At 49.6% G+C, this 14988-nt stretch overlaps 1 protein-coding gene across 1 annotated transcript; it reads right to left on the bottom strand.

Annotated features, from left to right (window-relative positions):
• Positions 1-838: 838 nt before the first annotated feature.
• LOC310685954 (homeobox protein not2-like) lies at positions 839-9355 on the bottom strand. Its single transcript, XM_083459107.1, has 3 exons — positions 8396-9355; positions 6008-6216; positions 839-3131 (listed from the first exon to the last, which is right to left on the bottom strand). The coding sequence occupies exons 1-3, from the start codon at positions 8697-8699 to the stop codon at positions 2964-2966; spliced, it is 681 nt and encodes a 226-aa protein (XP_083315233.1). The 5' UTR covers positions 8700-9355; the 3' UTR covers positions 839-2963.
• Positions 9356-14988: the final 5633 nt, after the last annotated feature.

Raw genomic sequence — 14988 nt, 5'->3', positions numbered from 1 at the left:
GAAGTCTAAAGACACACATCCCTGCAGCTTTTAAAAAAAATATAAATGCACGATCTGTGATGATAACACCGCTCTGGTTATTATGATGCATAAATAAACGCCCCAGACGCAAGTTTTTTAAAATTGCAATTTCGTCTTGGACACCTGAGGGTGGAGATGCAGATAACAGAAACAGGTATCTCTCGCAGCGCAGCCCTCAGACTATCTCCTCCTTGCATGCTGGCCCTGCTGTCAGTCTGCAGGTGAGTTCACCTGACTATTCTGGCAAGAGGAAGGAAATACACCTTGCAAAAGGCACAGGATGGGAATGAGCTCCTCGTCCTCATTTTAGGTGGCCTCAATATGAAAGATAATTTCATCGCGGTTTTTAGTTTTTGGTATGTTATGTGTGTTGCAAGCCATGTGTGAGTGCCATTCTGGAAAAAGGCAGGATAAAAACACTTAAAAATAGCAGCATAAGAACACAGGATTATTATGACCATAAACATCCCAAGAGAAAGCAAATGAGTATTTCTATACGCAACAACGGTGGCTAGAGTGTTAATTGCCAAATATTGGAAAGGGGATTTGTTACCAACGAAGGAAGAGTCTGAGAATATGCAGAGCTAGCCAAAACGGCAGAAGCAACAAGAAATCACTTGAACTTAAGGGTTAAAAAAGGAAGGGATTGTTTCAAAAATTATATGTGCAAACATGCTTCCCAAATCAAAACTTGGATGTGCCTAGAGTAAATTTCACAAAATAAAAGACAATTAGAGGAGGTATCCTATATATAAAGAGAAGATTGAAAGCATACTAGAACACAGAAAATGAAATAAAGAGTGATGATGAAGCTGTGAAGAGGTAGGGAAAAGTAATTTATTATATTAAGGATATGAACATGTACAGAAGAATAAATAGACTTGTGTACGTAAATGTAGAAGAAAAGATTTATCTGTAAAATGCAACTGGGACACACTTGGACAAGACACATGCAGCATGAAAAGTGGAAATAGGGCCACAATTCAAAATACAAGACACCGTAATAATCGGCATGATTTATTATTACACATTTATATCCCACGGTGCCTTCAAGGCGCTCAAAGTGGCAAACATGCCTTCTCCCCCAGGTCTACTTGACCTTCACAACAACCCTGTGAGGTAGCCTGGCCTGAGAGATCGTGTGTGGCTGAGCCAAAGTCACCCAGTGGCCAGAGCAGCGCACAGAAACGCCGTTTACCTTCCCGCCACAGTGGTACCTATTTATCTACTTGCACTTTGATGTGCTTTCGAACTGCTAGGTAGGCAGGAGCAGGGACCGAGCAACGGGCACTCACCCCGTCGCGGGGATTCAAACCGCCGACCTTCTGATCAGCAAGTCCTAGGCTCTGTGGTTTAACCCACAGCACCACCCGCATCCCGATATGTGTATAGTGAGAGATATAACCTCCATGTTCCGAAGGCTTTGATGCAGTCGCACAGAAACCGATGCTAATTGTGACCTTGGCCCACAGGGGAGAAAGAGCCCTGAGCAACATGGGCAGTCAGGTCTCGCACCTGGAACTCAGGTCTTGCTGCCGGCGTGTGCAGGTCTGCTGCCGCGCACCGTAGCCATGAGCGCTGCTTGGCGCAGCAGACTCCCGCGACAGTTGCCTCTGCGACAGAACAGGATTTGCATATAGAGTTTTTATTTTTCTGCTTTCCTACAAAACCAGATTTTATCGATGGCACAAACACAAAAAACACAAGAGGAAAAAATAAATTAAATTATATCTTTTTCTACTTTAAAAAGTGCAGCTACTGCTATATAAATAAATATCGCGATTCGCAACCGGCCATTTTGCAATGTCCTGCTTTTTTAAGAAAGGAAGAGGCACAACCAGTTATACCCTGAGATTGCCAAGAGGCTCTGAATCACCAGTCCGAGTCGGTGGCAAACTTAGCAAGGAAGGGAACGTTTAGGGTTGAGGCTCAGTGGCAGAACATCTGCTAGCATGAAAAGGTCACGGGTTCAACTCCTGGCATTTCCAGGTACTGCTGGGAATCTTCCCCATCTCAAATCCTGGAAAGCTGTTGGCGGTCTGTGCAGACAAACCTGAGCTACATAAGGAAAATGGTTTGACCTGGTGTAATGTTAACGGCTACAATTAAACTTTGAGATATTAGAGTCAGATTTCAAACATTCACCAAGGTCTGCATTAAGCTCCAGGGCCAGATCTACAATTTTTGCCCTGAAGGGCAAAGGTCAGCCCTGTTGCCCTCTGCCCTGGCACCGGATTCAGGAGGCTTGGCATATAACTCAAAAGCTTTGGGCGAGCAAACCAAATCCAACAGCAAGGGCTGCCCATTCACAATACCAAACTAAGCTGTCGTGGAGAAAGAACAGCAATATGTAACTGACCTATGGGACTCACTGCCACAGGATTAATGTATACATCATTTCATGGAAGATAATCCTGAGACTGGATATGGGCTGGCTAGTTCAACAGAGCCTCCTTGCTCCGGTGTGTCCTGCTGACCAGCTCCCTGGCGCCACATTAGTGCCCAGAAGCAGAGGCAGCGAGCAGAACGCAATGCAGCCAAGAGAGTCCACTAGCGCAAGGACTTCTGGCTGCGCAATGCAAAATCCCCTGCCTCTCTTCTCCCCGCTGCCCCCACCCAGCTCTGGTCCACGGGGTCTGGGGAATCCCCAGAACAGATTTAGGGGTGCACAGAGACAGAGAAAGTTCTGTTGCACAGCCCAAAGTCCTAGCGGAAGCCCTTCACTGAATGCCGCCCGATGGAGCCCGGCAATGAGTGTGCACGCAAAGAAAGACCAAGACTGGCATCCAAAGGCCCAGACCACCCGCCCCAGTCCCCAGGTGGACCAGGCAAGGCTCTGGGGGTGTTCACGGGGCGCCATCAAGTCCTGGCCTCCCCAGGAGGCAGATGCCAACTCTGCTAAAACAAAACGAACGTGGTGTCCTCGGCTGGGGCAGCAACCGCTAGACTTCGATGTCCACGTCCCCCTCCTCGTTCTCGCCACTGTCCTCCTCGTCTGGCAGCCCCCGGGGGACGGGCTGCGGGCCCCCAAACTGTGAGAGCTTGGCTGCCTTCTGCTCCAGGCTCTGCTTCCGCCATTTGATCCTCCTGTTCTGGAACCAGACTTTCACCTGCAAGGCAGAAGGGCAGAAAGTGGAAGGAGGCCGAGCAAGGAACCGATCCTGTCCCAATCCCGACAGCGTCAGCGCGCAAGGATGCCCCCTGCCCGTCTGATTTGGGCTCCCTTCCAACTCTACTACGAGTCTATGGTTCTAACTCCCTCAACCGTTCCTCCCCAGACACATTGACCAGATGTCTGGAAGCTGTGGCTGGATGGTTACATGGGAGCCGGTTGAAGCTAAATCCTTCAAAGACAGAGGTCCTCTGGCTGGGACGGGACGATATGGGATTGGGGGGGCAACTCCCATCTCTTGCGGGGGCGCAATTAGTGCCAGCACCATCCGTTAAGAGTTTGGGTGTAATCTTCAACACCTCCCTCTCCATGGAGGCGCAGATTGCAGCTATAACAAAGGCGGCATTTTTCCATCTCCGCCAAGCTAAGCAGTTGGCTCCTTACCTCTCTTGCCCTGACCTGGCCACTGTGATCCACGCGACGGTCACCTCCAGACTGGACATTGTAACTCGCTCTACATGGAGCTGCCCTTGAGACTGACCCAGAAACTCCAGCGGGTGCAGAATGCCACGGCGAGACTCCTTACAGGGTCTTCGCTGCGAGATCACATTCACCCGGTGCTATACCAGCTGCACTGGCTCCCGGTGGAGTACAGGATCAGGTTCAAGGTGCTGGTTTTGACCTTCAAAGCCCTATACGGCCTAGGACCCTCGTACCTACGGGACCGCCTCTCCTGGTATGTCCCACAGAGGGCCTTACAGTCTTCAAACAAAAACATCTTGGAGGTCCCGGGCCACAGGGAGGTTAGGCTGGCCTCGACCAGAGCCAGGGCTTTTTCGGCTGTGGCCCCAATCTGGTGGAACGCTCTGTCCCAAGAGACCAGGGCCCTGCGGGACTTGACATCTTTCCGCAGGGCCTGCGAGACAGAGCTGTTCCACCAGGCCTTTGGCCAGGGCACAGTCTGACCCCCTCCTTTGGCAATCTTCGCGGAGCTCTGGCCCAATGGTTGCCAGTGGCTTGATTTGAATTAATTTTATAATGAATGATTTTAGAGTGTTGTTTGTGCTGTACTTTTGTACTGTTTTATTGTTGTTAGCCGCCCTGAGCCCGGCTTCAGCTGGGGAGGGCGGGATATAAATAAAATTATTATTATTATTATTATTATTATTATTATTATTATTATTAGGCCTGGCTTCCAGGTCCTTGACCCCCTGGGTCTCTCCTTGATACAAGATGCCACTTCTTAAGAGAGTCTAACAATAAAACAAGGAACAGGCTGGTGAGACCATGACTGCTGCAGTTGACACAAGATCCTATCACCAAGGCAACTATCTGTAAATAAACACTAAACATCCATCAAAATGGCAAAAGTAGTTTCCAAAATAGGTTTTATCTCAAACAATAGCAAACCCAGTAAATAAAGTGTTCACGTAATAATATGTCAATGGTTCAGTGCTCATTTCTTCTTTTATCTTGAATAATTGCAAATGCAGCAATAAAGAGTCCACTTGTGACATATCAGTGATTCAGAGCTCCAGTAATGCGATGTTTCGTTGCTAAATGTGGGGTGTGATCCATGAGAGGCAGTCAAGTACAACATTCCTTGTGATGCTAGAGAAGACATGCGAGGGAATGTTTGGTCCAGCCAGTCAAAACTTCCTCTTCCTCCTGGCTGGAGCAGCCTTCCTTTTGCATGTGATGGAAGGTGGGTGTGACTTTACCTGTCCAGGTAACAAAAGGACGAGTCACGCAGCACCCCTCCTCTCTTTTTGACTTCCTTCTTCATTGGACCAGCTTCTAGCTAGGACTGCTCTGCTAGCTTCTCAACTGGCAGAAGAACTGGGATTATTCCCCCATATGGGGTAGATCCACATGTACATATTTGTAACTAAGTCTGCCTTCAGGGATCCAACTGTGAACTGATGTGAGTAAACTTCTTTTATTGACTTTGAATAAGATTGGGGCGTCTTTATTCTTTTAAGAGGGAACTTACTAGGAACTTACTAGGAATGCACAATTCAATCTAAGAGAGACTGAACTGTATAATAGTGAGAGGCTCACACGAGCCTGCAACCAGCTATCTGCAGTGCTCTGTAAACGGGAATGTAAACTCTGCTAAGTAAAGGAACTTGCTAGTGCAAGTTAGGAAGGATATTAAAGGTAAAGGGACCCCTGACCATTAGGTCCAGTCGTGGCCGACTCTGGGGTTGCGGCGCTCATCTCGCTTTACTGACCGAGGGAGCCAGCGTACAGCTTCCGGGTCATGTGGCCAGCATGACTAAGTCGCTTCTGGCGAAACCAGAGCAGCGCACGGAAACGCTGTTTACCTTCCCGCCGGAGTGGTACCTATTTATCTACTTGCACTTTGACATGCTTTCGAACTGCTAGGTTGGCAGGAGCAGGGACCGAGCGCCGACCTTCTGATCAGCAAGTCCTAGGCTCTGTGGTTTAACCCACAGTACCACCCGCATCCCTAGGAAGGATATTAATAAACAATAAATCCTCTTCTGCCACCTTGTTTTTTCCAATATTTTTTATTATTTTTTTCCAAATATCTTAAACACAATACATTTTAACAATATTATTCTCCTTTAAATCTATATATAGATATAGAAGATATAGATTCTCCTGCCACCCTGAACATTCCCACACTAAAGAGCTTGGTCATTGAGCTTTGTAGTAAATAATATACCAGAGAAGGCAGTATGTAAACGACTTGAAGCAGGGATACACCTGTCCCCACCTCCACTGGGAGGAGCGCAGAAAGAGGACGATGTCCTTCAGTTTAATTCTCCTTCTTAAGAGAGGGCTGGAGGGGAAGGAGGCGGAGCTTGCTCCTGGCCTTGCTGTGTGTGTTGGGGGGGCACTGCCTACCTGGGTTTCTGTGAGGTGCAGGGTGGCGGCCAGGTCCACGCGCTCGTTGCCCACCATGTACTGCTGCTTGAGGAACTCTTTCTCCAGCCGGTCCAGCTGCTCTGGCGTGAAGACGGTGCGCACCCTCTTCATCTTGCAGGGACCCCCCGATCTCCACGAAAGGGGAGCCCCCAGGGAACCAGCCAGGGCGCAGTGAGCAAACTCCAGCTCTGGAACGGCAAAGGGGGAGACATCCTCGTGACACGGGGCTCAAGGAAAAATACACCACAGGCCAGATGAGCGACTAGCCTGGGAGAAGCTGAGGGGGAGGGGAAGCAGGTCAGAGAACCACAGGCTTGTAGAGTTGGAAGGGCCCCCTTGAGTCATCCAGTCCAGCCCCCTGCAATGAGCCCTGGCAGATGCTGGACATCCAAGCTGTGACCCACCCACATCCCCCCCAGAATCACACGGCAGCAAGGAATTTGCGGCTGCCCGGTGGGATTTATTTGTCGTAAAACCACTGGCAGGCCAGCTTTCATTTCTAAGCAACACCAAGGCGGCTTGCAGGACAATAAACTGGGCAACACAGAAGAAAGCGTAGCAGTGCCCAGAACTCTGCAGAGATGCTGCCAGTCAGTGCAGGGAATGCTGAGCCACGGATTTATTCTTGCACCCTCCATTCCACCTGCCAAAGAGGATGCGAATCTGCCTATGACATGACACACATGCCAAATCTATGCCTTGGGCCCAATCCACGTAAGGTGTTGTAGAATCCCCTTGGCACCCCTGAACCGATTTCTCTCAGATGATCCATGGGGCTGGAGACTGGCTCCTGTGGGCATAAGGGGCATGGAGGGGGGGCCCTTCAAATAAACTGGTCCCAAACCGTTCAGGGCTTTCGAGGTCTTTAGGGTTTGAGGGCCCTTTGAGCCGAATTTGTCGTGGCCTTTTAGAACAATAAACTCATTGCCTGACTTGTGAGCTTGGGAAGTAATGGGCAGCCGGCACCACTGACGCAGAATCGGTGCAATTTGATCCGCCCGCCTGGACCCCAACGCCTTCTGCAGTCCCTGGGCTGCCATTGCTGCAACCGGGAAGGCGAGCCAGAGGCCGGGTCTGCTTTCCCCCAATGAGTCCCAGTTGGGCTTTTGCTACAGTCATGGACTCACCTGGGGGAAGCCCCATTCAGTTCAATACTTTGGAGTAGACACTATTTTCAAATCAGTTTCAAGCACACACCACCAAATGTATGTCACATAATTAAGAGGGTTGGGGGAACTTTTTTATTTAATCACTGCATTCCACCTTTTCCTGAAAGGAGTGCTAGGTGGTGTCAGAAGCAGACCTACATTTTGGGGGCCCTGAACCTTGAACTGTTATGGGACCCCTTCACAACCAGAAAGACTTCAATGGGGTGGCTCCTCAACAGATCACAACACCTTCACAACTGGGCTATCGACTCTCCGACTTTGGGAACGTTGAAATACATACAACAAAAAATGTGACTCAAATTGGGTTTACCAAACCCAAAACCTTTAAGCAATGTGGACTAAATTCGCTTCTCAGGGCCCTCCAGGATTGGGGCCGTGAAGCTTCATTCGTTTCAGAGGAGATCTGCCCTATACATGGTCCTCCCCCTCCTCATTTAATCCGCCCAACAACCCTGTAAGGGAGGCAGTGCCAGATTTATGCATAAGCTAAAGCTCTAGCTTAAGGCCCCACTCTCTTGGGGCCCCCGAAATAATTTAAAGGGGGAAAAACTGGATGTACATTTCCAAAATATGAGATATAAAATAAAACCTACATTCAGCAATAGTGTTTTGTGTTGTGTGGGCTTCTATTTGTTATATGCAAATGACTTGAGATACCTATGAGGTCCAAAAATTACCATATAGCATATATTCAGCACAAAAAACAGCAACAATTTGTTGTTGACAAAGGACAGCGGGAAATATAAAGGGCCCCATTACCTTCAGTAGAGGTTTGGCTGAGAAAATCACTGGCCCCCAAGGTGACTCTGCAAGTGGGGCAATGAACCCTGGTGTCCCATGTCCCAGTCTGACACAAACCGCTACACCACACCTGCGCCAGAAACCCCTTTCCAAAAAACCTTCTTGCGAGAAGGAAAGCGAGGGGAAATTGCCCTGGGAAGTGGGGAGGGTCGCTTGCTTCCATGCGGGTCCTCTAACCTCGCTCCAAATCCCTCGTCAGGACGGCTGCGCAATAAGCCCCCAGGGGCTACAGGCAGGACGGCTCAGTGTTGAGCCTCCCGAGTCAGAGGCAGTCTACACCTGAGCACGGTCCTGAGACGACACCCCACCCACTGCCCCCCGCAAGATGCTGGCTCTTATGCCCGTTCCCACGTGCACGCCTGCCCCGCACTCCCGGGGTCCCCGTCTCGGCTCTCACCTGGCCTCCTGCAGCCGGTCGGGGCGCACTGGCGGGGCGGCAGCGGGAGCAGCGCGGGGGTCCTCTCGCTCAAGCAGACGGCGGGGACCGGCAGGAACCGGAGGGCGCAGCCGAAGCGCAGCGCGCCCGGGGACGCGGCGGTGGCCCAGAGGCTGGCCCCGGGCGCGCTCCGACGGGGCGGCTCCGGCTTGGCCAGCAGCGACTCGATGTCGAAGCGGCTCCGCGGCGGAGGCGCCGGGTCCCGGGTGGCCTCGACGGGCGGCTCGCCCAGCGCCGAGAAGAGCAGCGGCCGGCTCTGCAACATGCTGGCGACGGGGCGGGCCGGAGAGGTGGCCCAGCCGCGGGCGACGGGGGCTTTATAGGGCGGCCCCGTCCAGCCCGGAGGGCGTGGCCCGGGCCGGGGATGAAGCCTCCGGGGGCCGCGCCGTCGAGGAAAACTCCCCCTCGGCTGCTCCCTGCCGCGCCGTCGGGCTTGGCTTCCTCTCCTCGACGGGGCGGCCGGAGGAGACGCCTCGGGCGCGCAAATCCGGCAGCAGCCCGACACCCCCGACAGACCCCCTCTCTCCGTCCCGGGCGGCTAGCCCGACGGCGGCCCTGTCGGCACTGTTGCTTCTCCCGGCCCTCCGCTGCCCCGTCCTTTCCCGGACAGGCAGCCGCTAGACTGTAGGCTCCGCGGGGCAGGGACCTGCGTCCCCTTCGCCAGCCCCCAGAAGCGAGTCAGGAAGGGAGAGCTGTCGTCTGGATGTTGCGGCTGCCGCGTCCCGTGTTGCAAAGCCTGCACTCACGGCATGCATTTCCATGGGTCTACTTCGAGTAAGCGCTGCCGGAGTTGCCCCGTAAAGCGCCCTGCGCCCCCGTGGCACCCCCAGAACAAGGGCCGGGACCAGAACAGTCGGCCTTTGAGTGCTAACTGCACCCACCTGGTTGGCACCCGGCACCCTGCTTGCCTTTCCTAGAATCACGGAATTGTAGAGCTCGGAGGGGTTCAAGGGTCATCTAGTCCAACCCCCTGCAATGCAGAAATCACAAGGAAAGCATCCAGGCGCTGCGCTCTAATCCAGATTTTGTAAGGGCCCAACGTGTAATAATAATAATAATTTATTATTATGGTTTCCCCAGCCACTCTGGGCGGCTTCCAACTGAATATTAAAAACAATACAACATCAGACATTAAAAACTTCCCTAAAGAGGGCTGCCTTTGGTTGTCTTCTAAAAGTAAAATAGTTGTTTATTGCCTTGACATCTGCTGTAGGTGTTTGGAGGCTGCTGAGAGGTGATTCAGACTTGTTGGGGGTGTTACTGTTTTATTTTTGTTCTTGTTTTTATTATGCATTTTGTGTATTCTATAATGTAATTTTAGGTGGACCTCCCTGATATCTATGAATGATGGACAGTACAACACATTAAATAAATAATAAATATCCACGTTTCTTGCCATCCTCTTTGTTCTTTGCCACCCCAGCGACGTCCTTGTTGGCAACTTAGGAATATTGGAGACAATTCAGCAAAAACCACTGAGGTCGCAAAAATGGTTATTAAGGTGTCAACACCCGACAGCTTGTTTTCCACAATGGGCCAGGACATTTTCCCTTGAGGGCAATGTAGCCTTTTTAAAGCCTCTGGTTAGGCTGAATAGGGCTTACTCTCAAGTAAACCGTGCCCAGAACTGCAAGGCAGATGGTGCAATGTTATATCTAGTTATTCAGATTTACGTCCCTCTACATTCAGTGGAGTTTCCTACTCCCGGGAAAATGTGCACTGGCTTGCGGCTTTAAATGCTGGTGTGTTCACACAGAAATAAGTTTCATAACCTGGTTGGTTTTTAGGGTGATTTACACCAGGGACTGAAATGCTGGAAGAAGCATTCCACTACCTTGTTCAGACACATAACTAAAGCTTTGCAGTGCATCAGGGAAAAACAAAAACCTGATCTCTGTTTGCCAATTAGCCATTTAACATTTGAGAATTGCAGGCATCAATGGCCTATCAGCAGAATTTCAAGGTTTTAGATCTGCATAGTGATCCTATTAAAGAGTCAGCTAATGGAAAAGGGATTGCAGGAAGATAATGAATGGAGGTTGGATTAAGGAGGGCGGGGGGGGGGGGGCTGGCGCAGCTCCCCAAATAGGCCCCCTGATTCCCACAAAAAGGAACACATGGAAAACAGCACCACAAAATGAGACGGGCAGTATTTTAAATACTCGCAGGTTTATTAGTGCACAAACTGTCATGCGCTGCAAAAATACTGTGCAGTTTCACATTCAAAACTGAATGCATAAGTAGTTTTGCTCCCCTCCAGCCTTGGGCCCGTCACCCGACTCCCACCCTATCCAACCTCACAGGGCTGTTGGGAAGATAGAGGAAGTTGGCAGGAATGGCTGCAAGGTTCTTCATTCTTTTTTGCTTTTGAGGTCAGTCTTTCTCTTAATCGCTCAGTAACAAAACCTAGCAGCAGCCGCGAAATTAAAAGACGCCTGCTTCTTGGGAGAAAAGCAATGACAAACCTAGGCAGCATCTTAAAAAGCAGAGACATCACCTTGCCAACAAAGGCCCGTATAGTTAAAGCTATGGTTTTCCCAGTAGTGGTGTATGAAAGTGAGAGCTGGACCATAAAGAAGGCGGATCGCCAAAGAATGGATGCTTTTGAATTGTGGTGCTGGAGGAGACTCTTGAGAGTCCCATGGACTGCAAGAAGATCCAACCTCTCCATTCTGAAGGAAATCAGCCCTGAGTGCTCACTGGAAGGACAGATCCTGAAGCTGAGGCTCCAAGAATTTGGCCACCTCATGAGAAGAGAAGACTCCCTGGAAAAGACCCTGATGTTGGGAAAGATGGAGGGCACAAGGAGAAGGGGGCGACAGAGGACGAGATGGTGGGACAGTGTTCTCGAAGCTGCCAGCATGAGGGAGGCAGCGGAAGACAGGAGGGCCAGGCGTGCTCTGGTCCAGGGGGTCACGAAGAGGCGGACACGACTAAACCACTAAACAACAACAACAAAACCTAACCAAAAGAACCTCTCCCACTTTTCTGTGTTCTGCCCCAATAGCATAACGACTGAGGGAACTAAGAGGCTTTTTAATGGTTATGGAGCAATCTGACAAACAAATTAGTTGTGTTATGTTGTTTGGTCTTATGCCCCCTTTTTGTAAACACAGTGGGCTGTCTGTACTGTATTTAAGTTCAGAACCATTTTGTCCCTTAAAAGGAACCCAAGTTGGGAGTAAGGCCCCTTAAACCTCAGACATTTGGCCCTGCCCTGGGAAGATGCACTAGGGTCCCCCCAGGCTGCTACCAACCCAGAGAAGTGCTGGATTTTACCCCACGTTCTGCAGCGTTCCTGGAAAACAGCAGTAACATTGCGTGGGGTTATTTATTATTCTTTGTTTATTTATATACAACTTCATGCAAGCCACATTTTACAATCAATACAGAAGAACAAACCCCTGTGTTGCAAACTTAACACAACAAACAACTCAAGCAACAGGGTGACCAGTATACTAGATAGCACTGCAATTCTTATTGCATAATATACATGTTTTAGTACAATGAAAACAACAACAAAATGTGTACACTTGTAAATTCTCTAATATATTTGAAATCAAATGAACACACGTCTGTCAATCTGTCTGTAGAAGTATAATAAGGCTGAAACAAAGTAATAGATGCTTTCCTGTGGGATAAGCAGTAAAACTTTTTCGGAGTTCAGGTGCCGAAGTAGTAAGTGAATAACAACGTAGGACAGTGATCCCGGATAATCTGACTGTTTCGCTGGAATCTTCTTCAGCACAACCCATAGATTAGAAATATGCACAAGTAAATTAAAGGAGCAGAACTTTGGGACCCCCTTGATCTCTCTCACACACCCAATTTCCATGCAAAAGATGCCCCAGCCACAAAAGCAACCTCAGGCGATGGCTTGGAGCACCAATATTAATTTTAGGGGCGCCAGGGACCCCAGCCCTGACCCAAGATGTGCCCCACATCCCAACGATCTTCCAGAATGTTTCTTCTAGGTCACAAGGTGCAAGTTCTGGGAGGCTGCGGAAATGCCCTGGAAAACGCCCCCCCCCCCAACAAACACACGCCCTGCGAGGACATCTTTATCCTCCTGGCCGTTGAGGGCACCTGTTCCCTGCCCCTTCTCCGTGGGGAGTCTGGGGGGCCGGGAGAGAAAGGGGGGGCAGGCTAGGTGTGAAATTTCTCATGGGCCAAGAAGGTGGATGCTACCAGCTGGGTGCCTCGCTGGGGGGAGGCAAAGGCAAAATCTGGGATTGGGGGGGGGGACATTCTTGGGGAGGAGGAACTCTGCAATGGGGAGCTGGGCCAAATAGGGCTTTGTACAGGCCGGGGATTGTAAAATGCTCTCTTCTCCTTTCCTCAATGGGGAGCAAGGCCCCGCTCCATCTAATAGTCATTAGCATCAATTAGAAGCGTTTGAAGTGGCCAAAGCATCTTTGTCTTCCTGCAGCAAAACAGAGCTCCTTTCAGGCGTCCCATCACCATAACATCTGGAGCCAGGAGAGGCAGCTTCCTTGGTCCTGGGAGTCCCTTTCATCTCTTGTCAAGGTGCCTGGAATGTTAATGCGCCCCTATTCTTTCGGCTGAACCACCAGGAAATGCTTTTCACTCCTGGACACTTTGCTGGGGGGGGGGGAGTTGTTGTTTATAAAAAGAGGGGCTTGTTGCTTGAAGGTCTCCTCTGCCTCCCCTAACTTCTCCAAAAGGAGGAGAATGAAGGGGGGCAGGCTCTCCCCCTTCCTTCCTCCAAAGTGGGGTGGGGTGGGGGCAGGCCTGGCCCCCCTCCTGCGGCAAGACAAGCCCCCCTGGGTCTCTGCCCCATCTCTCCAGCGCAGGTGGCCCAGCTTGCTGGCTCCTGTGAGATTTCCCACATCGTTACCAGGTGGTGAAAATCCGCAGCTTTTTAAAAAGGACACATTAGCCAAGCACACAACACTAATTTGAGGGGGGGGGCTGCTCATTAATCAGCCCAGGAGGGAGAACCTTTGGCTGGGGGGGGGCAGGAGTCGCTTTTGGCCTCTAGGTATCTTTCCAGCCCAATAAAGCAAAGTTTGAAAGTTTAACAGCAGCAGACCTGAATATACCTCCCCATAAGGTCTCTTTTCCCCCAGCTGGCCCAAGACAGCCCTGGGGACTTCGGATGACAGGCAGTATATTTTAAAAACAATATTAATATCCCAGCTCAGTCACTGAAATCACCTGCAGGAGCCTCCTGAGTCATTGCCTGAGTTGGTGAGGCTCATTTGACAACAATGAGAAACTGAGCCCTTCCTGCTATAGGCCCAGGCCCTTGGAACTCTCTGCCACTGGAGATTCAGCAGGCGCCTTCTGTGCTAACTTTTACAGGTCTGCTGAAAGCTTTTCTATCCCGCCAGGCCATTGCAGGGGGTTAAGAGTACTACCTCCATCATGATTAATTGATGTCTTATTTTACTTCCTTTAATTGTTGCTATTGCGTTGCTTTATGCATTTTTTCTAAACAACTTTGATCATTTTCTATGAAATAGTGGCATATGAATAGTTTTTAATGAATTTTATTAATTTCATTCAAATTGTGTATCTGAGGAAGTGTGCATGCACACAAAAGCTTACACCCAGAACAAAGTTAGTTGGTCTCTAAGGTGCTACTGGACAATTTTTTAATTTTTTAAATTTATTTCAAACGCGTCAGACCAACACGGCTACCTACCTGAATCTATTAATCTACCCTTTCAACATTTTCAGCCAATGAATGAAGTCATACCTTTTTTGGGGTTTTCATATCATTATAGAAACATAAAGACAAATGATCAATAGCAAGAACGATTCATAATCTATCTGACCAAAGGCAGGCTGTACAAAATCTAAACTTATTAAATAATAGCACCCAATCTAAGATCATGGCATCCATATTTCTCTAGACGGAGCTGGGAGAGAGCCCTGTAAATCTGAAACTACCGGTATATGAAATAAAATATCACCACACTGAGTAGAAAGGACCAGAATTTTATTTATTTATAAAAATATTTGTATACCACTGTGCCATTAAAAAATGAAAGTGGTTTATAATAATGCAAAGAACCATACAATAAAAACCATAACAAAATTTTAATCAGATATCAGTTGACAATTGTGGGGGACGTGCTCTTAATTGCCAGCAGAGGCCAGGCGGAATAGAGAAGTTTTCAGCAGGCATTTAAAAGGTTGCCTCAGGAGGCGCCTGCTGAATCTCCAGTGGCAGGGAGTTCCACAGGACTGGGCCCATGACCCAAAAGGCTGGGTTTCTCTTTGTTGTCAACTGAGCTTTGCCAACACAGAGAACGATTAGCGATGCTCCTGCAGGCAATCTCGGCAATTATAAGGTTTTAGGCACGGCTTAGTTGATAAGAGCATGAGACTGTCCCATCACGGGTTCAAATCTCATGTTGGGTGAAAGATTCCTGCACTGCAGGGGGGCTGGACTAGATGACTCATGTGGTCCCTTCCAGCTCTGTGATTCTGCAAGGTAACCTGGACCCAGAGACTTATGACTTATGGGTCTCCCCCCCCCCCTCCTGCAATAACTAATTTCCAGAGAGTTTCTATACTCTAAGGAT

The sequence above is a fragment of the Podarcis liolepis genome (assembly GCF_965112155.1).
Source record: "Podarcis liolepis genome assembly, chromosome: 9".
Classification (NCBI taxonomy): Eukaryota; Metazoa; Chordata; class Lepidosauria; order Squamata; family Lacertidae; genus Podarcis; species Podarcis liolepis.
Note: the sequence above shows the minus strand (reverse complement) of the source record. Positions and strands in the feature narration are given on the sequence as shown.

Excerpts from the sequence above, each read along its gene's own strand:
- LOC310685954 (XM_083459107.1), bottom strand. The coding sequence starts at position 8,699 with ATGTTGCAGAGCCGGCCGCTGCTCTTCTCGGCGCTGGGCGAGCCGCCC. Across the intron at positions 6,217-8,395 it reads GACCGGCTGCAGGAGGCCAG|AGCTGGAGTTTGCTCACTGC; the intron begins GTGAGAGCCGAG and ends TTGCCGTTCCAG. Across the intron at positions 3,132-6,007 it reads TGCACCTCACAGAAACCCAG|GTGAAAGTCTGGTTCCAGAA; the intron begins GTAGGCAGTGCC and ends TCTGCCTTGCAG.